The following is a 23,234-nucleotide window of genomic DNA, read 5'->3' on the forward strand; positions in this document are numbered from 1 at the left end:
TTTTACTTACCGGGAATTCCACGAATTACACAACCAAAAGGAAGGGAGGAAAAGCCAATCGTCAACTTCCTTTAAACAAAAGTTTCTGAAATGTGTTGTTTCACCTCCAACTTCTTGAGATCTTTACAAGCAAACAGGGTCAGGATTCTAAGAGTAAAGTAGCAGAGGGAAATTCAACAGGAATAGCTTACCACACCAGCCACATTGGAGGAAATTCCCTCATTGCATAACTATTAAAGGTGCAGTAGCTTACTCTTTTCTTTCTGTCTTACCACCCCACAGTGATGTGATTATATTTTGGGTGCTAGGCAAGCAGCTCACAATATTTGTCTGACTTTAGAAGAAGACATGTTGGCGTGGGCTTTCTCCTTCCAAATCTTGAAGCAAACGATGCAGTTTCAGCATCAGATAACTCTGCCTGTTTAAGGTCAATCAGTTGAATTATTGACCTTGATTGAATAATCAAGAAAAGATTCAATATTCATTTATCCATGAGAATAGAACAGAACAGAACAGAATAACAGAGTTGGAAGGGATCTTAAATAAACCAGTGGAATGGCTTGCCTTCAGAAGTTGGAGCACGCTCAACTTCTCAAGTCAGGCCGTTCCACTGGTTTATTGTTCTCACTATCAGGAAAGTTCACCTTAGTTTTAGGCTGGTCCTCTCCTTGATTAGCTTCCATCCATTCCTTCTTGTCCTGCCTTCAGATGCATTGGAGAATAGTTTGACCCCCCTCTTCACTGTGGCAGCCCTTCAAATATTGGAACACTGCTATCATGTCGCTGTTAGATTTTTTTCCCCCCACTGGACATGTCCATTTCCAGCAACTGTTTGTCATATGTTTTAGTCTCCACTTCCCTAATAATCTTTGTTGCTCTTCTCTGCACTCTTTCCAGAGTCTCAACATCTTCTTTTTGAATATTGTGGCAACCAAAACTGGATGCGATATTCCAAGTGTGGTCTTACCAAGCCATTATAAAGCAGTACTAACACTTCATAATGATATAAAGACCCTTGCTTGGGCAGGGGGTTAGACTGGTCCCTTCCAGCCCTATGGTTCGATGATTGTATGTCTCTTACTAAGCAGAGCCAGATGTCCCTTTGGGGCAGGCAGTTCCTTTGTCCAGCCATTCTTCTCACCGCAGGAAGTTCCTCTTTATTATTACCTTTATTGTCAGAGTACAACATGTGTACAATGAGATTCGCTAAGCCTCCCTTCGTGCACTCCCCCCAACACAGTGAGAACAGAAGTCCCTAACCCAGTCACAATCTTATCACACTATGTGACCTTGTTGCACAACATCCCCGCAAGTCTATCATACTATGTTGACATGAAGTTATTTTCCATTCAGAAGTCTGACAGCCCACGGGTAGAAATTGTTCTTCAGCCTGTTGGTGCGGCTGGCTATGCTTCTATATCACCTACCTGATGGTAGGAGGGTGAAGAAGTGCTGACCGGGACGTGAGTCTTGCCTGAGGATTTTCCTCACGCTTCTAAGGCAGCGAGCCCTTGTGATGTTATCTAGTGGTCTCAGGGAACAGCCCACGATGTTTTGTGCTGTGATGTCTTTCTATTCGCGGCTGTCAAGCCAGCATATCACACCGTAATGCAATATGAGAGGATGCTTTCTATCGTGGACCGGTAAAAGGAGGTCATCAGTCATTGTTCCACTTTATTCTTTCACAAGACCCTAAGGAAGTGGAGTCTCTGTTGGGCCTTTCTGGCCACCTGGGTTGTGTTGGTTTTCCAGGTGAGATCTTCGCTGAGGTAGACTCCCAGGAATTTAAAGGAGGAAATTCTCTCCACACAGCCCCCCCTGTGTGGTGTGTAAAGTGGGGCAGGTTCCTCTCTCTTCTTCTGGAATTCTACCGCCATCTCTTCATGTTTCACTGAGCTTGGCTTCCTTGCCATTCCCAGCTGCTGATTGTTGACCAGCCCTGCAGCTTGAGACACTCGGAAATGAAAAGTTTTTTGTGAATTCTTTCCTCTTGCTTCTTGGGTCTCCTGAGGAAATCATGGTGGTGATCCTGTCAAATGTTTCTTGTGGCAGCTCCAGTCTCTTTGAAGGTAGGATTTGGCCGAGACTATACGGTGCCCAATATCATCCGACTGAGCTTAGCTGGGTTGATTCTCTGTCTCCTTGGATTCATCATAGCAGAGGTAAATGGCCGCATATTGTGTTTCTCCTCCAGGTTCCGCCATGTTGCTTTTCTCATTTGCTGAATGGAAAGTTAAGGAAGAGCTTGAGGTGCTTTTTCCTTGCAGGAAAGAGAATCCAAGCACTCATATACTTACAACAGTTCATATAGTGACCGTTTTAAGCTATAACGGCACTGAAATAGTGAACTAATGATCGTTTTTCACACACATCCCGGGAGGGGCAAGCTCTGGGGACAGTGGGGACACCCCAGCAAGCAGTGGCAACCAGGTCGGGAGCGTGGCCAGCCAGAAGTCTCTACCGGTTCGGCAACCCACGCCTAATTGCCGCTACCGATACACTCGAACTGGTGCGAACTGGTTGAATACCACCACTGCCCCAGGGTCGGGTGATCAGAATGCAGTACTGCATTCTAACCACTGCGCCACCACAACTCTTTTTTTACTCCAACTAGACTGGAGAGGGGGGAAAAAGGGATGAATCAAGAGCAAAGCTAAGGTTCTGTGGGAAATTGGTAAGCTTCTGTTGATCTACAGACTTACACAATATAATTTATCAAGTTGCAAATATGAAAACAGATGAGATTGGGCTTCAAATGCACGGTCCTTCTGCTCGCTAGGTGTTGAAGAAAGCCAGTTGTTCTTGTTTTTTTTTGCAGAATGTTGCTTCCTGTTACACCAGACAGCGAGAAGCAGGGGTGCATCAGATGGAAACTCCCTTCTCCTCCTCTTCCTTCTCGGTTCCTGATTTGTGAAAAATCACCCCCAAGTTAGGTGATGTGGACAAACAGTCTTGTAAAATTTGTTGTTGATCTTCTGCAGTCCTTCTTTGCAACAGGCCATGCCCTCACCTTCTCAGCCACTAAAGTATTTGTCACGGGGTGGATGGACCCTCCTTTATAGAAGGCAAGATTCTTGGACTCAACACTACAAAGTCTACCATTGCACCGCTTCGCCCTTGCTCTACAGCTTCTGGAAAAGGGTGTGTGAGCCCAGTGCTGGCTAGAATGCACAGATGAATCATTTCTGGCATCAACAGCATTGGCACGTGACCCAAGTCTTATGTTCTTAAGAAGATTGTGCTCTCAAAAACGGGTACAGGAACCGGCTGTAGGTCTGAACAAAGCCACTTCCTCAAGTGCTTGCTTACTGTCCAAATAGTTGGACTTCTGCTCCTATAGATCTCAACCAGCAGGTCAAAATCCCAAAGGTGCTTTTTCAGGAGGCAACTAGCTATACAATTTGGGATGAACATCCTTGGAACGGCATGGGAATAGGAATGGATTTCCAGAGGAAAAATTGCAGACTACAGGAACCAGGAGCACCACTCAGGTGACCCTGAGGACACCGATAAACCTCCAAGCGCTTTGATAAAAGGATGCAGAATGCAGATGACCAGCTGTCTGCAAGGAATATAAATCCAGTCAAAGCTGAAGAAGCTTCTTGGATGAAATTACTTCAAAGCAAAAAACGTCTTCAAAGAAAAACAAGAAAGTCCAGTTGCCTCCTGAAAAAACCATGCCCTGGATGACTGAGAATCTCTACAGACTTTTAGCAAGTCAAAGCATTCCAATTTTTGCTGGAATAATGGGGTTGAAGTCCAATGTATTTAGGAGAGCAATTGGCTGGAGATGGTTGAATCAGGAAGTTCGCGGTATCTCTGGAGAACAAGCTTGGTCCAATTCAAGTTCTGCAACCGGTAGTTTTGAAAGCATCTACAGTGGTTTGATTTTTCTCCCCCTTGAACATCTCCCGTGAAGAAGACTTCAGTGACTTCCTTGGTGCTCTCTGAGTTCGTTTTCTTGCAGATATTTCATTACCCAAAGTAGGTGACATCAGTGCTTGTGAAATCCTACTCCCTACTGGTACTGATAATGTTACCTAGTTGGGTCATGAAATGTCTGCAAAAAAAATACCAAACTCAGGGGGCACCAAGGGCCCCTCATTTCGACCTGAAGACGTCAGAGCTTTTCTAGCAGTTGATGTTGCTCGTGAGCATCTCTGTAGTCCTGACACGTCATGTCACCTGAGAATCATTGCTGATCTTTTATCAGAGTCTGTAAAGTGAACATGTCCAGCCATGCTCGCATCTTCATTGTCCACCTTCAGCAACCAAGGTAACTCTAGCCCACAAATGCTTGACTTCTAATAAAGAGTTTGGTTAATAAGGTGCTACAGAATTAGTTGTATTTAACACAGAGGGCTAAGCCATGGCTTGCTTAAACATGGTTGAAGGCATAATCTACAACTAGATGGATTTACATAATGCACAAAGCAAAATTAGCATGCCAGAACATGTCTGAATGATGAGTGAGCTAAGCCAGTGTTCAGGTATTGGGAGGATGAATCTTGCAACTGGAGTTTAAGTGAGGAATGGGGGCCACCCTCTGAAAATATTTGGTGGTCCCTGGAGATGATTTTGTGATGGAGGCAAATGTAGCTCTGGGATCCAAAGTTATGCATTCTGGTCTAAACCAGAAAATTTTCCTGGTTTAATCCAACATCAGGTTTCAGTTTGGTACTTCCTTATGAATCTAGCCAGTTGTGGTTTATTTAGTGAAGTATGGTGAAGTAATCTGTGGTTTATTGAGATAGGTGAACCTGCTTGTTATTTTCCCTAATTATTAATAATTACAAATAATTATTTGTTTAAGCCCATGATCATAGATTGGACTGTAATTGTATGCATCCTGTCCTTTTCCCCACCAGATGAAAGATTCAGTACTGTTGATTTATTTTAACCATAATTTATTGAACAAACAATAGTGTTCAAGTTCCTACCAAACAAATCACATTATTTATTTAGTGAATTTATATCGCCGCCTATTCGCACATGATGACTCAAGGCAGCTTACAGAATATAAAACCTCATTTTAAACAATAAAACTAATGAAAAGAATCAAATAAATTAATATAATAAAATCACCCTCACCCCCCCACCATCCAGGTGACAGCAGATCACACAAACTATTCAATGGGCTCTATCCCACTCTGGGTTCCCCATTATGGTTTAGTGCATTGTAATTGAACTGGGTATTTATTTTATTAATTTGATTTGTCAAACTCTTACAAGATAATAGATATAAGAATAAGCATAAAATACAAATATATGTAACATAAATATGAATACAGGAAATAGGTGCAAATAATTGGGGGCAGGAACAGTAGGCACGATTGTGGGCTTATGCACGCCCTTTACAGACCTCTTAGGAATGGGGTGAGGTCAATAGTAGATAGTTTGAGGGTAAAGGAGCGGGGGGGTTAGTGGATGTAACACCAGAGTCAGGTAGTGCATTCCAGGCATTGACCACTCTGTTGCTGAAGTTGTACTTTCTGCAATCCAGTTTGGAGCTGTTTACATTGAGTTTGTATCTGTTGTGTGCTCTTGTATTGTTATGGTTGAAACTGAAGTAGTCATTGACTGGTAGGACATTGTAGCAGATAATTTTGTGTGCTACGCTTAAGTCCAACCATAGGTGGCATAGTTCAAGGTTGTCTAAGCCTAAAAATCTCAAGCCTGGTGGAGGGGGTTTATTTTTTTTGGTGGGGGGGGGGGGGGGGGGGGGGGGGGGGGGGGGGGGGGGGGGGTTGGGGGGGGGGGGGGTTTTTTTTGGGGGGGGGGGGGGTGGGGGGGCGGGGGGGTATTTTTGGGGGAGGGGGGGGGGGTTGGGGGGGGGGGGGGGGGTGGGGGGGGTTTGGGTGCACAGCAAGGGGATTTGGTTTGTTTTTTTTTTTTGAGGGGGGTTTTTGGGGGGTTTGCACCGGAAGGGGTGGCGTTTTTTTATAAAAAAGGGGGGGGCATTTTTTTGGCCGGGGGAACTTGGGGGGTGGGGTGGTGTAGGGTATTCTGTTGTGAGCAGAGGGGTGTAGTTCTCTTCTTGTGAAATATTTCTGGACTTGCTCAATTGTATTAATGCCCAATATACAGTGCGGATTCTAGAGCTGTATTCTAGTATTGGTCTAACAAAGGTTTTGTATGCCCTAGTGAACGATTCAGTAGTACCGGAGGAGAAGCTATGCAAGATTAGATTTACAACTCTTAAAGCCTTTTTGGCAATGCTGATGCAATGACCTCTGGCGCTTAGATCATTTGATATGAGTACTCCAAGGTCCTTGACCAAGTAAGGGTCGTCAACAAGACCATATCCGCCTAGCTTGTATTTGGTGTACTGATTTTTTTTTACCAATTGTATTGTTTTTTTCATTTTAATCAAGAGTTTTCCAGTTTATTGCAAAACCTTGATGTCCCACTTCTAAAGTCTATTTTTATTTTTCAGGAACTCACCTCCCACTTCAGTTTTTCTTCCCGAGTTTAAGGTTACAATTGCAGGTCACCCTTGACTCATGACCGTAATTGAGCCCAGAGTTATAGGCATAAATCATGTCGGTCGTTAAGCAGATCATCACGTGACTGATCTGTTTTTATGACTTTTCTGTGGTGGTGGTGGTGGTAAAGCAAATCACCACGGTCATCAAGCAGAACTGCAGTCATTTTAGCCTTTGTGGCATTTTTGCCACAAACCAGTACCTTTTTTTGTGTGTGTCCATCGTACATTTGAACGATCACTGAGCAACTACGGTAGTTGTAAGTCAAGGACCACCTGTATAAATGTCACAGAAATGGGAATTTTGCTTTGAACCCACAATAAGCACATGGTCAATCAAAAGTTCAGGTGACCTGTTCTGGGGACATCCATCAAACAAATAAGTTCTAGATGAAAATCAACCCGGAGGGGTCTTATGGGGAGAGATGGGCGTCTTCACACTTCCTAACTTGGCATGGAACAAGTCACACGTGTTCCAAACTGCAGTGAAATTTACCTAAAGTTCTCTGAAAGGTTTTCCCGTTGAAAAACATTCAAAGAATTGCACAGTTCCAATGCAACCGTGTCAACTATGCAGTATAGTCATCAGATAGTTTGGGGAGTTATGGGGTAGATCAAGATCAATGGCCCACAGCTTGTTCCATGCATTGTACACATGAGAAATAGGCAGAGATTCAATTCAACCATGAGGGCCATCTTCATGACTTTCCTTTCACCACACTCTGAGGACACCCCTGCTGACACTTTTCATTGAATTGATTAAAAAACAACCGGTGACTTTGGTCACGCTTCCAATTTTCCCTCTTGTTGTAATGACGAGGCAGTCATGATGAACTTTATTGGAGTCTAGTCTTACATTTATACACATTTTTAGTAATCCTCTAACATTGGTTAACTTTAGTTTCTGCTGACTTTCGTTACTGTTTAGCATAGTAATTAACACAATTATCTCTAGTTAAAGTCTAACATATGTTTACTTCCTCTCTCTAATCCTCCTTTACATTATTAGTGACTTTGTTTGCCTGAGTTGTATTTGCTTTGGAACCTTCATTACCTGAGGTTTGCAATCAAGATAATAACATTCCTGCAATTACAACTCTACATATCCTCGTTTTTTATTTTAAATGGAGGATTCAAAGATTTATGAATGTATCGCAGTTGTAAAGGAGTAAGAGAAGAGGAAGTAGAATGAAACAATGCAAACAAATTTGGAATACATTGAATAAAACAACAGGTTACAATTAGTACAATAATAATAATTATAGCATAAAAGAAAAACTGTCTGAGCCAAGACCAATCAGGAAGCCAATTGATTAGCCACTCAAAAGGTGAGTACTGAGCATGGATATTATTTTGAATGTAGGATTGTAAATTGGCAAGCTCATCCTCAATAGTTTTATTCAAAGAATGAAAAATTCTGAGGATGAACATTAGTGGCATATTTATCAAAAAAGAATCACATATCAGGATCCTTAAGCTGACAACCAGCGCATATCGATCCTGTATTAGATTGATCAGAGGCATTAAAAATAGGAAAATTGTCAGGATACATATCAGGAGCTATATTAAGTCCATACAAAGAAGAATTAAAGGTACCTGACAACCAATAGTAGTCAGAACAATAACTATAATTCCCTAGCTTTTTAAATATGTGTTGAGCATCATCATAATCAGACCAATTATGAAGCCAAGTGTGTTTAGTGTGACAACAGAAACACAGACCCCTTGTAAATTGACTAACTTTCAAGTAACGCCAACGCAACAGAATTCAATTGCATAGGGGGTTTAGAAAATAGCCAGGAGTGTGAAATAGATTCTAGTTGTGAGACAATAAATGTAGAAGACATGATCAAGCTAGGGGTAAAAGAAATTTGACCAAATGCCATTGGGGGCTCATAGCATAAAGTAATATTTGTGTCATGGGTCATAAACATATATTGGGCATGACGAACCCACAAATTAGGGTTAAGACGAACCACAGAAGTGTCATTTTGAGCAGAAACACCATTAACCATAAACAAGAAAATACAAAGTAAAATGGTAACAGAATTAGCAGTAATTATAGCAAAAACAGCAGCAGCAAGATTTTCAGAAGTCTGAGGTAATGAGGCCTGTTGCAGTTGTTGTTGAGCTTGATATGTAGTAGATTTAACCTATCCCCAAGTGATGGGTTGTGGGCGCTTCAACCTTGGAAGCCGGACTTCTGTGTTCAGATGAAGATTGAAATCCAGAATCAGGTTGTGAAGGCCCTGATGCCATGCCATGATACAGACAAACACAGCGTGCTGGAACCCACACTGCTTGTCCAGAAGAAGGATCTTCCACAGCAGCATAACCACAACCCCAGGTGATCAGTGGTGTAGGGCCTTTCCAGGTTGGATCTGGAGCTTGGCGATACTTTACCAAAGGCCTTGCTAAAGATTCAGTAGTTTGAAAATGCAAATTAACAGGTGAGTCTGCAAGAGAATCTAAAAGGTTAAATAATTCCAAATATATAATGCTACAGCAATGAGATTTTGAATCTTTCGCAGATGGTAAGGGCCAGACTCAGTTTGTAATTGTTTTTGAAGCAATGCCTTAAAAGTACGATGAGCTCACTCAACTATAGCTTGACCCTGAGAGTTGTAAGGAATTCTGTGCACTAAAGTAATATTCCATTTCTGACAAAAGGTTTGAAATTCCTTACTAATATAAGCAAGGCCATTGTCAGTTTTCAACTTAGAAGGCCGACCCATTACAGCAAAAGAGGATAGGCAATGAGAAATAACATCTGAAGTATGCGTCATGTTTTGAAACAGTAACCCAAAGAAAATGTGAATGAGTGTCAATAGATGTATGAAGATAACAGTATGGCTTAAAGGTTGAAAATTGAGTTACATCCATTTGCCAAATTTGATTAGCTTGGGTTCCTCATGGGTTGACACCCACTGAAAAGGGAACTGCCAGTTGCTGACAAGCTGGACAAGCACGGACAATATCCCGGGCTTGAGACAATGAAATTTTAAATTGCTTTGCAAGCGATTTGGCATTTTGATGAAAATAAGAATGGCTATCAACAGGATCAACAAACAAAGACGCAACATCCTTTAAGGATTCATCTGCCTTCTGATTTCCTTCAGTCAAGGCATTAGTAAAGGGAGTATGACTCCAATGTGTTCTACATACAAGGAATACAAGCGAGTTTCCAAACTATTCTTTAAAGATAAAAACAAGGATAACAAATTCTTATCCAAAGAGAGAGCACAATAAGAAAAAGAAGAGATTGCATAGCTAAATACACATATTATCAACAATCAAGTTAATAGGTTGGTCATTGAACAATTGTAAAGCTAAAATCACAGCAGCCAGCTCAGCACGTTGAGCTGAAGTCTGCGTGGCAGTAAATTTAAAATACCATTGTTGTTGAATCTGCCAGACGACCACACCCCTTGTTGGTGAGCCATCAGTAAAAACTTTAAGAGCTTTAGAAATAGGATTTCACACAAAAATGGAAGAAAAGGCCGGATTTAAAGTAGTAGTAACCACTATTCTAGGATCCTTGGGTAAAGAATATAATAAGTTTCCCACATATTGAGAAAAGGCTATCTGATATGATTCTGAAATCATCATCAAATGCTCATGTTCAACTTTTGTACGAGTGAAAGCTATGCTAATGAGATCCTGTCCTGTAAGATGTAAGGCTTGTTTACGACCTTTAATAATCAAATGCTCTAATGCTAATGATTGATAAGGATAAATGTTTCTAGGCGGAGTAGCTGACAAATTAATCCATTCATGAATGTTGACTGCCTGTGGAGAGGCATTAGAATAAAGACATCCTGTGGGTAAGGGTGCAGTAGGAAGAATAGCTAAACAAAGTCCTATTGTTAAGGATGTTATCCTGTCCACATATCGATGCTTAAACTTATTCAATATTTCTTGAACGCATGTTCTTTGAAGATCAGTTAATATAATTAGATCTCCTGGTGATTGTGCTCCCTTCAAAGACTGAAATAAGGGCAACATATCACCAGTTGTAATGTAGAAGAATGGGCGTGCCCAATTAATAATGCCAAGTAATTTTTGCCATTGTACTAAGGTATATGATTTCTGTACTTGTAATTCAGGAAGAATTGGAATGGAGCAATTATGCAACATTCTATGTCCTAAGTAGATATAAGGGTCTACCTTTTGAATTTTATCTGAGGCTATATACAATCCCTGTTGTGCCACAATATCCATTAACTCTTTTAACAACTTAGATTCATCAAAATCTGGGGCTGCTATCAATATATCATCCATATAATGATAGACTAAATAGGAAGGAAATTTATTCCTAAAGGGTTGAAGAGCATTATCCACGAAATATTGACAAAGTGTAGGGGAATTAAGCATTCCCTGAGGCAACATGTACCAATGATATCGTTTTGTGGGCATGCTATTATTAAAAACTTGAACAGTAAATGCAAATTTTTCTTTGTCTTGAGGCTGCAAAGGTATAGTAAAAAAGCAGTCTTTACGATCAACTACCAATAATTTATAAAAATTATGAATTGTTAGGATTTGGTAGACCACATTGTAAGGGACCCATGGGTTGGATACATTTATTAATTTCTCGTAAATCCTGCAAGAGGTGAAATTTCCCATTTTTCTTTTTTATAACAAAAACAGGAGTATTCCAAGGACTAGTAGAAGGTTCTATATCACCAGCAGCCAATTGTTCTTGAACCAATTGTTGTAAAGCAGCAAGTTTTTCCTTTGATAATGGTCATTGTTCCACCCAAACCTGCGTAGAACAGAGCCATTTAAGAGGAAGAGCCATCATCAAGAATCAAATGAGCATTAAGAAGAGAAAGGATATCACGGCCCCAAATATTAGTATGAATATCTAGAATGTATGGTTGTAGGAAAAAAGACTTACCAGCAGATGTTGTAACATTAATTTCTTGAACATTCTGCCAAGCAGCTGTAGAACCTCCTATTCCCCACAATGAAGAAACTTGTTTTTTGCCACTGTACTGGCCAATGTAAAGAGATGACAGTAACATCGGCTCCAGTATCCAAAAACCCTTGAAATGGTTGTTTAAGGAAGAGAGAGGAGTTCAGCTGATGAAGTAAACCTACAGATAAAGAAGTTGATCCAAATCCTGCATCCACACGATTACCTATACCAGGAGATGGATTTTCATATAGAAGAAGAAACAATTGAACAACAGAAGAATTACAAAGAAGAACTTGAGGAAGATTCACCCAAATCTGAATCATAATGATACCAGTGTAATCTGAATCTATTACACCAGGCACAACAAAACAGCCCTTTTTGTGTGCAGAAGAACGAGGCAAAATTAAGCCAACTAATCCTGAAGGAAGAGGTCCTTTAAATTGAGATGGAACTATTTTAACTTCCAAGGGAAATTTAAACTCAATTTCCTCTTGAGTGATTAGATCAATCCCAGTACTACCAGCTGTGGCTGGGGAGGAGTGAGATAGACTGCTGGAGGAGTCAGGTAATATTTGCTTCCAATCTTCAGGAATCATTGTATAACCATTTTTTATTCCTTCTACAAGTCCTCTTGTAAAATTACCACTAATCCCATAGTCTGTAACTGCCTTTTTTTTAACTCTCTTAAGATTTGATAAGGCAGACCCTCCCATTCTGCTACTTGCAGTCCAAGCTGTGGCCCCTGACCAGGACGATATTGTACTGGACAAACAGACACTAATTCTGCAAGTTCTGTTCCTGAGACAGAGGCATCCTTTTGACAGTTCTCAACCATTTTCTGAAAAGAAGACTGAACAATAGAGTCAGGAGGTTTTTGCCCTGTTTCTGCAGTAGCTGAGAGAATTGAAGACATATATTCAGGTGAAGAAGGAGGATAAATGAGAACATTAGTATAACGTGAAGGTGGAGGTGTTAAAAGAGAAAGTTCATTGTGACCAAATTTTTCAATTACATGCCTACATAAATGCCACACCTGCAAAACTTCTATTTCTGCTCTAGGTTCAGTATGCAATGTTTTTCCTATACGTTCCCAATCAGTTAATTTTAAAGACCCCTCTTCTGGGTACCATAGGCACTGAGCTGCAATCTCCTGGACCAGCCTTAAGAGATTTTTCTGTGGTACCTCAGTATTATTTTTCTTCAACAAATAGCCTAATTCATCTACATGCTTCCTTTGTTCCTCAGAAAGCGAAGACCCCATACTTAGAGAAACCAAAAGGTTGAAGAAACCACAAAGGGTTGAAGGTGCACCAAATCCTTGCCGGACGAAGTAAGAGGGTCCCTGTTCATGCACCACTTGTTGTAATGACGAGGCAGTCAAGGTGTTTGATCATGATCAAATGAATCATGATGAACTTTATTGGAGTCTAGTTTTACATTTATACACATTTTTAGTAATCCTCTAACATTGGTTAACTTTAGTTTCTGCTTGACTTTCGTTACTGTTTAGCATAGTAATTAACACAATTAATTATCTCTAGTTAAAGTCTAACATATGTTTACTTCCTCTCTCTAATCCTCCTTTACATTAGTGACTTTGTTTGCCTGAGTTGTATTTGCTTTGGAACCTTCATTACCTGAGGTTTGCCATCCGAGATTGGAACATTCCTGCAATTACAACTCTACACCCTCTTTGTGTGCATTACTGTGATTACCCAACACAGAAACCATATATATTGCACGGTAAGAAAATAACTTAAAAATAAAATAGGGTGCACAGAAAAGTCCCTCAAGGCCAGGGAGCGGTGTCTTCAGTGCATTCGCAGGTAATTGAAAATTGCTAATATTGGATTTGTTGCTAGAAAGCAGAACCATGTCACACTACCTGTAAGTAGAAAGAAGAAAGATAAGTAGGTAGGTAGATCAATCCACCTAACATTCATTTATCTCATACACTGAGATGCCACACAACTCAAAAAAGCCTATGGTGCTTTGCCTAGCCCTAGATCAGTGGTTCCCAACCTTTTTTTCACCCCGCACCCCTAAAGAAATTTCACTCGAACCACACACCCCCTGAAATTTAGACTTTAGGAACTACTGAACGCGTTAAATATATGGTAGGATTGAATCTTTTCAGCTACGTATGTGACGGCCACTAAATAACGAGACTTAACTCTAAAATGAAAACAAAGTTAATCCATTGCATAATAAATAAAAATCCCAACATATAGCCAATATCCTATTATTTACCTGGACTTTTCTCGCACCCCCTGGATATGGGAACCCCTGCTCTAGATGATCAGTCAATTGCTGGGGACGGATCACACAATGAAACATGAGATACAACCCTTGCGCAGTTTCCCCCCATGTCAGCAATCATCATCACACCAAAACTAGTGATCCAGTCTTTGGTTCAGCAGGAATAGTTGTGAGGGGGGAGGGAGGGAGGAAGGAAGGAAGGAAAGAAGGAAGGAAGGAAGGAAGGAAAAAGGAAAGAAGGAAGGAAGGAAGGAAGGAAGGAAAGAAGGAAGGAAGGAAGGAAGGAAGGAAGGAAGGAAGGAAGGAAAGAAGGAAGGAAGGAAGGAAGGAAAGAAGGAAGGAAGGAAGGAAGGAAGGAAGGAAGGAAGGAAAAGGGAAGAAGGAAGGAAGGAAGGAAGAAAGAAGGAAGGAAGGAAGGAAGGAAAGAAGGAAGGAAGGAAAGAAGGAAGGAAGGAAGGAAGGAAGGAAAGAAGGAAGGAAGGAAGGAAGGAGGGAAAGAAGGAAGGAAGGAAGGAAGGAAGGAGAAAGGGAGATGAAATGTGGAGAGGGGAGGGGAAGAGAAGAAGAAAAGAGAAGCGAAGGTAAATTTGTCACTGTCAGGCATCTCTGGAGGGTGTAGCCCAGGGATCCCAAACTTGGCAACTTTGAGACTTTGTAGACTTCAACTCCAAGAATTCTTTGCTGGCTGAGAAATTCTGGGAGTTGAAGTCCACAAGTCTCAAAGTTGCCAAGTTTGGAGACCCCTGGTGTAGTCCAATAAAATCAAGAGGCCATCTGTAACTGGGTAATTGAAGTTCGATGACATTTTTATGGGTGTCATAGAAATTTGATCTCATCATCATAGTTGCCATCTTGACTTTTTTTAGAGCAGGCCCAGAGGTGGTATTCAGCAGGTTCTGACCAGTTCTGGAGAACCGACAGCGGAAATTTGGAGTAGTTCGGAATGCCACCTCTGACTGGCCCCGCCCCCATCTATTCTCCGCCTCCCAAGTCCCAGCTGATCGGCTGGGTCTTCTTTTGTTGCCCTGCACAGGAGATTGGAGCTGGAAAGCAGGTTAGTGGGGTGGGGAGGGAATGGGGATTTTGCAGGATCCTCCCCTCAGGAGTGGGGTGGGAATGTTTACAATATCCTTCCCCTGCCATGCCCACCAAGCCATGCCCACAGAATCGGTAGTAATTTTTTTTTGAATCCTACCACTGAGCAAACCCTGTGGATATCTCTGACCATTGTAGTTCTAGACCTTTCCCCCAGGAACTGGCAAGAATCAGGAGCCGTTGGCCAACTGTTTCTCCTTCTTTACATGTTTTTCTAACTTTTCCCCTTCTTCATGAATTCTTCACTCAACCAACTATGAACACGGCTTTTAATTTTTCCTACCAGAGGAACATTTGCCGGTTCATCAAGTGGAAACCAGACAGAGTGATTCACTATCACATTGTGCAGGATTTCCTGATGTCAGATTCTGAAAACCTCCCACGATGACTCAGCTTTTTCATTTCCTCTGCCTGTTTGGTGTGAAACTGGGGTGAATTTTAGTGTGGGAATATTTAAATACGCAACACAAAAGGTGAAATTTACCTTCCCATCAAAGACTAATATGTAAGGAAATGAATGGTGGGAAAATAAATAAAGTATTAAAAATTGTATAATGTAATGATAGACCATAAAGAAAGCAATGTCATGAAGGAAAGTTGCAGAACCTGTTCTGATTCGATTGAAATTACCCATACAATTTTGCTAAAGGGGTGTTTCTCAACCTTGGTGGCTTTAAGTTGGGTGGACTTCAACTCCCAGAATTCCCCAGCTAGCCATGATGGCTGAGGAATTCTGGGAATTGAAGTCCAGCCATCTTAAAACTGCCAGAGTTGCCAACACTGGTCTAACTCAATGCCCTGTTTCCAACTGAGCATTGGTCTATGTTATCCTGAGATGATGGGAACTGTAGTTCAAGACACCCAATGTTTACATTTGGGAAGTGCTAATCCCTTAAATCTACATTAAAATGCAAACAGAACCATTTTTTCTCCTCATCCTGTTTAAGAATCGATGGCAGAACTCCGAGAAAAATGCAAGTATCTTTTCTTGCTTCCTCCGCCTCTACTTACTCCGGTTTGCCAATCGGAAGCTGAAGGATCCGGATGGAGGAGAGGAAGTGGTAGGCTCTGCGCCTGGAAGAAACGAAGGAGGAGATTGAGGGGGGGAAAAGGGAGAAAATATTGTATCACAATCTTGCACCTTTTGGTCTACTGAGTCCAAGTCTGTCCTCACGTTATGTTAAAAAAAAAAATCAAGATGGCGGCCACAAAGGTATATGAAGCTACGCCTATTTTTTTTTTATGTGCATAAATTCACATAAAAATCCAGCAGAGATTAGACTGCACAGTTGTGGACATCGTCTTTTTAACTATAATCTGCAGATGTTCCTGGATGAATCCATTATATCTACATAATAGCCATCAGCTTACTTTGAAGTTATGACGGGCCTCCCCAGGACCACATGCACACACACCCCAGCAGAGGTGGTATTCAGCAGTTCTGGAGAACCTGTAGTGAAAATATTGAGTAGTTCGGAGAACCGGCAAATACCACCTCTGACTGGAGATTTTACAGTATCCTTCTCCTGCCATGCCCACCAAGCCATGCCCACAGAACCGGTAGTAAAAAAAATTGAATCCCACCATTGCACCCCGATCACATGATTACTCTTTGGGTCTTTAGCAACCAGCCTGCATTCATAGCCCTTTGCAGTATCCTACAAACATATGGCCATATTTTATAACTTATTATTATTATTTTTTGCTGAAAACCAGCATTTGTTTCTCATTTTCACAAAACTGATCCATAGCAAACCATTCGTTTGCTTAATGACCAGCACAGAAAAGGTCATAAAACCAGGTCAGTTATATGGGTGACCCCTTTACCATCGCCGTGACTTATAATAGGAAGGCTCCATTACGACTCTATGTTGAAGACTGCCTGTATATTTTGAGAGAAATTTGTAGCTGTTACTAGATAACCTGTGACCTGTTAGGTGATTGTTTTCAAATGTATTTCATTATCTTAAAAAAGACAAAACAGAATGACTATGGGCAATAAAAAAAAAAATCAGTGAGAGTGACTTTTGACTTCCTGCCATCTTCCTCACTGATTTTCCTAGTAGGAAGCTGGCAGGAAGTATTGGAAATAATAACACAATATAGCACTTGACCAGGGCAGTGTGATGGCATGACAGTTTTGAAGTACCCACAGCTTTGCACCACTTCAGTGCCAGGAGAGTCATGACTTCTGGATTTTTTAGGTTAGCTTTATGTGAATTGCCTTGATTCAAAAATTGTTTCCTTATAATGCACTGTTTTGCCCAATTGAAGGTTACAATCAATCAAACAGACACAGGGGTTTTAGTAGTATTTAAATAAATAAATAAAACAGGAAAAGAATTAGCAATCAGACTGCTACTTCTCAACTATGTACCATGATTTTTGGATAATATGGGATCCAAAACATTGCCAAGAAAACTGCAAGGCCTTCTCTAGGAAATTGCCAGGTCTCAAGACTGATCCAAGGCAGAGGTGGTATTCAGTAGGTTCTGACCAGTTCTGGAGAACCGGTAGCGGAAATTTTGAGTAGTTCAGAGAACCGGCAAATCCCACCTCTGGCTGGCTCTGCCCCTATCTATTTCCTGCCTCCCGAGTCCCAGCTGATTGGCTGGCTCTTCTTTTGTTGTCCTGCATAGGAGAACGGAGCTGGAAAGCAGGTTAGTGGGGTGGGGAGGAAATGGGGATTTTGCAGTAACCTTCCCCTGAAGTTGGGCACAGAAGGTGGTATTCAGCAGGTTCTGACCTGTTCTAGAGAACCGGTAGGAGAAATTTTGAGTAGTTCGGAGAACCGGCAAATACCGCCTCTGATTGGAGATTTTACACTATCCTTCCCCTGCCACGCCCACCAAGCCACACCCACAGAACTGGTAGTAAAAAAAATTTGAATCCCACCCCTGTGGGGTGGGAATGGAGATTTTATAGTATCTTTCCGCTGCCACGCCCACCAAGCCACGCCCACCATACCCACAGAGCCAGTAGTAGAACTTTTTGAATCCTACAACTGCCCCCCCACCCGCAGACCCAAACTCAACATCTGCAGTTTAAATAGCACCTGTACAAGCTTACTTTTGACAGAGATCTTAAATGACAAGATACACTTTCCAGACATATTCTGAAGCCTGTAATGCCCGCTGGCTTTGTGGCTGGCATTCTTTAATATCAATGTGTTTCCTTTTGTGGAAAAGTCCTCTCTGAAATCAAGATCAAGCGGTTTGCAAACTCCATGAGAAAAATAGCAGCTGTGTTTCCATTTTGAGTTTGTTTGGTTCCAGATAAGGAGATCTTCAGCAATTTCAGAATCAGCTAGGATTATTTTCGTTGCTCCTCCTTCCTCTACAGATATGTTCCTCATGTGAAGGCAATCCTGATCATCTGTTAAGAGAAGAAGAAATTCATAGTTATCTACCATCTCAGGCACGGAAGCCTGTTTGGGCCAAAATAATACTGCCTTTGGCCCAGAAACCGCAATGCCTATATTAATTTGTCAAGAAGCAATGAATTAATATTTGAAAAAAATAACTCAGAAGGGATGGCTCAATATGATTCTGTATAAGAGGAGGCATATAACAAAAGTAACAGTTCTGTTACTTACAAAAAGTCACAATAAGAGGCTATAAATAAATAAAACTGCAGGTGGTTTCAGAACTAGAATGTGGTGTCCAGACCCCTCCAGAAGGTATTATCCAAGTGCAATTTTGAGTTTGATTAAACATTGGTCAGGAGAATAATTAAGATAGCAGACGAGACAGAAAGATGCTGTTGGGTACACATATATAGATAGGTACACACATACATAAACTCCAGGCTAATTTAAATTTTGATAAAATGGTACCCCAAACACTGATTTTTAAAAATTAAGTAACTCTCCCCCTCTGGTGCTTCGTTATATCGAATGGGAAGAAAGAAGAGAAGAAATATATTCGATTTTCTGCTGATTTCAGCCTTGTCTCACAGGAAATAATCTTGAAAATATTCTGTACATTTTAAGGATAGGACAAGTCAACTAATTACAGGTGGTCCTTGACTTACAGCCATTCATTTTGCAACTGAAATTACAACATTCCCCTCCAAATGACTTATGATCAATCCTCGCACTTTATAAACCTTGCAGCATCCACACAGTCATCAAAATTTATATGCTCAGCAATTGACAGGTATTTACAATGGTTGCAGCGTCCTGGGGTCATGCAATAAACACGTGCGACTTTCCCAACCAACTTGCAAAAAATGAAGTCAATGTGGGAAGTTGGATTCACTTAATGACTGCATGATTTGTCGTAAAAACAGGTGCGACTCATTTAACAGCTGCCTTGGTTAGCAATGGAGATTCTGGTCCATACTGTGGTCATAACTTGAGGATTACGTATAAATTAGCAATTCTGTACAAGAGGGCTAACACCTTGATTTTTCTGACACTTCCTGTGACTCCCCAGTGTATACTGTTATGAACTTTATATTCTTGTATCTTTTACTCTCTCTCTTTTTAATTTTTTGGGTAATATTCTTTTAAGAAGAAAAACTTTATTTTTCTTGGTTCATTCATGGCTGTCTTGGGGTTTAGAAAAGGACAGATGATCTAGCGCCATATTTTCCTCCTTCTTGATCCTCTGCCCCTGAAAAGTGTATGTGGCTGCTCATTTCACAAGAAGTGATTCTGATATACAGAACAATAAACAAAAATGCATTCCTGATTTTTTTGAGGTCTCTCAGGTGGAGCTCAGTTAAGGTTGAATTTTCCCTGATTACCAGCACCATTGTTTACAATTGTTCCTGTTAAGCCCTAAGGTTTTTGTTAAGTACCTACATATCTCAGTAAGTATTATTAAACATTGTGACTAGCACTGATCTTCATAGTGTAGCATGGCTTCCTTGACCATTAGTCTCTCATTAGGGTATCTCCTGTGCAATTGTTTCTGCAATTTCTTTTGTCTGCATTGTGCCATTGACTTTTTTTTTTTTTTTTGATTTGTCAATCGCTTACAAGATACAGGTATAATAATAAACATAGTTTTGAATACATGAGATGGATACTTACAAGAAAAATAAAAATAAACAATAGGACAGGGACGGTAGGCACGATTGGTGCGCTTATGCATGCCCCCTACAGACCTCTTAGGAAGGGGGTGAGGTCAATAGTAGATAGTCTAAGGTTAAAGTTTTTGGGGTTTGGGGAAGAAACCACAGAGTCAGGTAGAGTATTCCAAACATTGACCACTCTGTTGCTGAAGTTGTATTTCCTGCAATCAAGTTTGGTGCGGTTAACCTCGAGTTTGTATCTATTGTGTGCTCTTGTATTATTATGGTTGAAGCTGAAGTATTCATGGACAGGTAGGACATTGCAATGTATGATTTTATATACTATACTTAGATCGGACCGAAGGCGGTGTAGTTCAATTGTGCTAATATCAGATACATGATATGGGTTCCAGACTGATGAGCTGTATTCAAGTATAGGTCTAGCAAATGTTTTGTATGCTTTAGTTGGTAGTGTGATATTACCAGAGAAGAAGCTACATAGGATTAGATTAACAACTCTTAATGCCTTTTTGGCTATGTAGTTACAGTGGGCTCTAGCACTTAGATCATTAGAGATGAGAACTCCAAGGTCCTTGACAGAGTTTGGATCCTCAACAAGGTCTTGACTATTCAGCTTGCATTTTATTTTCTGATTTATTTATTTTTTGCCAATATGTAAGACAGAGCATTTATTTGTTGAGATTTGAAGTTGCCATTTGTTTGACCATTCTGATACATAGTCAAGATCTATTTGAAGGGTAGCAGTATTGTCTGTGGTATTGAACAACTTTACATCATCAGCAAAAAGAATGCAGTTGCTCTTTATATGATCACAGAGATCATTTATGTAGAGTATGAAGAGCTTGCCTATGTTCAGGAAATCTAAAAATCTAAAATTCTTGAACCAAAATGTTATAAGCAGGAGGATGTTCAAGGTAAACAGAATAACGCTTGTTCTACGATTCTTCCAATTCCAGAATTTAAAATAAAGCAGCAGTGTCTTTTGTCCTGCCTGTTTATTTCCTGAACAAACTCTTTAGTAAAATACAGGCCATTTTGCCAGGCCCAAAACCAAGAATGACATGTGGCAATTCTTCCAAGCTGAATTCTTTTCACATGGGGTGGGATCCGACCGGTGTAACTACTGGTTCGATGATTTTACATTTTGCTGCGTGTGAGTGTATATCGTCATCATCTAGCTGCCTGGACAGCTGAGCAGCACTGCGCGCAGGTGCCCAGCGGTTGAAAAGGCACTTTTTTCCTGCTTTTTCAACCGCAGCTGTGTCATGCAAACAGCTGTGGTTGAAAAAGCAGGAAATAAATGTCAGGTAAGAGCCCGGGCGGGCAGGTTGGCCAAAAGGGCAGCAGACATAGAACCGGTTCTATGTATGCTCTCTGTTTGCTGCTCTTCAGAGCAACCAGTTCTACACAGGTGGACAGAACTGGTAGAATCCCACCCCTGTTTTCATACCTGTAGACAGAATCTTGCCAGACTGAGGATCGGAGACTTAGAATAACTTTATTGTCGCTTTGAGACTTAGAATAACTTTATTGTCGCTTAGAATAACTTTATTGTCGCTTTATTGTCGCTTTGAACACTAATCGGCATACATTAAAATGAAATTTCATTGCATACAGCTCTCAAAAGGCCACAACCTTCAATATACACTACATAAACTTGACAAAATAAATAAATACAAAATTATGCATATAACCACATATATGATGCAGAGAAACTATTATCTGCATCTACCATATACTCTGGGACTATTAGGGAGGTGTTACAAGTCTAATGTTGTTGTGTTCATAGACTGTCGGCAGTCCTCACTCCGGTCCGCCGCCCGGGCGGGAGCGCCAACTGCTCCCATTGGCTGATGCCGTTTGACAGCCGGCTATAAAAGGATCTGTCAAACGGCATCAGCCGTTACCGCCAGCTGACTGCCAGTTAGCCCCGGCAGCCGCGGCAACCCTTTATTCGAGCGAATAAAGCCTTTAAAAAAGTCGAGCCTGTGTCTGTCTCAGTATCTGCTGCCGCTTCACAACACTGGCGACGAGGGCGGGATACAAATAAGAGACAACCAGGCAAGGACAGCTGAGCACAGTCACTGTCAAAAAGTGTTTACCGATCAGATCGTGAAAATCACGTTTACCGAAAATCATGTTTACCTATCATGTTTACCGATCAGATCGTGAAAATCGTCGAGGAGGTGGTGTTGCTATATTCTATAAAAAATCCTTACATCTAAAAAATATCCAAGTTACCCAGGAGCTTGCCCTTCCTGAAACCATCATCTGTGAACTATCCTTAAATATCACAATTCGAATCTTACTATGTTACAGAGCACCTGATTAGGACATCGAACATGTAAACAAGCTAAATACACTACTAACATGGGCTACATCCTGCCCATACCCTTTTATCTTTCTTGGAGATTTCAATCTACCTCATATCGACTGGACCCTAAATAATTGTACAACTGAAATCATACACACAACCTTCTACAATGCTATTACAAATCTAGGTCTTGAACAACTAGTAACCAACAACACTAGACTGAACAACTGCCTCGATCTCATCTTCTGCAATAGTTTGAATTTAATTTACGGAATACAAACCAAAGAACCCTTTTCCAGTAGTGACCACAATATGATTGACTTTTGCCTCAACATACGTCCACACAAAAATCACCACAATGATGTCATCCCTAATTGTAACTTCAAAAAGGCAACTATGATCTTATAGATAACGATCTCTCATCCCTCGATTGGCAATCTCTATTCACTGGATGCAATAGTGTTGAAGACCATTACAACATTTTTTTACTTGAAGTCAAAAGAGTCATCAAACTATATGTTCCAACAACAACTCCAAAAACAAAACAAAAAAGCAGATTACCCATATCAATAAGGAAACTTCAATCCAAAAAGAGATCACTCTGGCGGAAAAACAAATCTGGTCACGTTGCTAATTTCAAAAACCGATACAAAAATTTATGCCACCAGATAAAGACCGAATGCACCAATTATCACATTAAACAAGAGGAAAACCTTCTAAGCACCAATTCCACCCGTGCTTTTTACAATTTTGTAAACAACAAACTAAAAGACTCAAGGTCCATCCCTCCCTTGATAGGACCCGATGGTAAAGACTGCAGCGACGACACCATTAAAGCCAACATCTTTAACACATTCTTCGGCTCAGTGTTTGTAAACAGTAATGGATCATGCCCAATGTTTCCTAGCCGTACCACAGATAACAACAATGATCTAATACACATCGATTTTACAGTAGACAACGTTGAAAAAGCACTACGCAACCTAAAACCATCTCTATCTATTGGACCGGATGGAATATGTGCCTACTTCTTAAGAAAGCTATCCACTGCCATAGCCAAACCTCTAAGCATAATCTTTGAAAAATCTTTCAGGACCAGCTCCTTGCCTAACCTATGGTTA

At 40.9% G+C, this 23,234-nt stretch overlaps 2 protein-coding genes across 2 annotated transcripts in view; one reads left to right on the top strand and one right to left on the bottom strand.

Annotated features, from left to right (window-relative positions):
• Positions 1 to 23,234, top strand: part of LOC113423173 (butyrophilin subfamily 1 member A1-like) — a 100,270-nt gene that overhangs the window by 7,635 nt on the left and 69,401 nt on the right. The window lies entirely within an intron of this gene.
• The window catches only part of LOC148131859 (uncharacterized), a 29,699-nt gene continuing 12,465 nt past the window's right edge, over positions 6,001 to 23,234 (bottom strand). Inside the window, exons 4-7 of the mRNA XM_087958863.1 lie at positions 17,829 to 18,134; positions 15,771 to 15,827; positions 13,094 to 13,290; positions 6,001 to 7,285 (exon numbers count right to left, since the gene is read on the bottom strand). Of these exons, the coding sequence (XP_087814989.1) occupies positions 13,217 to 13,290; positions 15,771 to 15,827; positions 17,829 to 18,134 (437 nt within the window). The 3' untranslated portion in view covers positions 6,001 to 7,285; positions 13,094 to 13,216. The remainder of the gene's footprint in view (positions 7,286 to 13,093; positions 13,291 to 15,770; positions 15,828 to 17,828; positions 18,135 to 23,234) is intronic.

Source organism: Notechis scutatus, chromosome 2, assembly GCF_049901735.1.
Source record: "Notechis scutatus isolate UNSWTSFEM ecotype Mainland chromosome 2, rNotScu1.2, whole genome shotgun sequence".
Lineage (NCBI taxonomy): Eukaryota > Metazoa > Chordata > Lepidosauria > Squamata > Elapidae > Notechis > Notechis scutatus.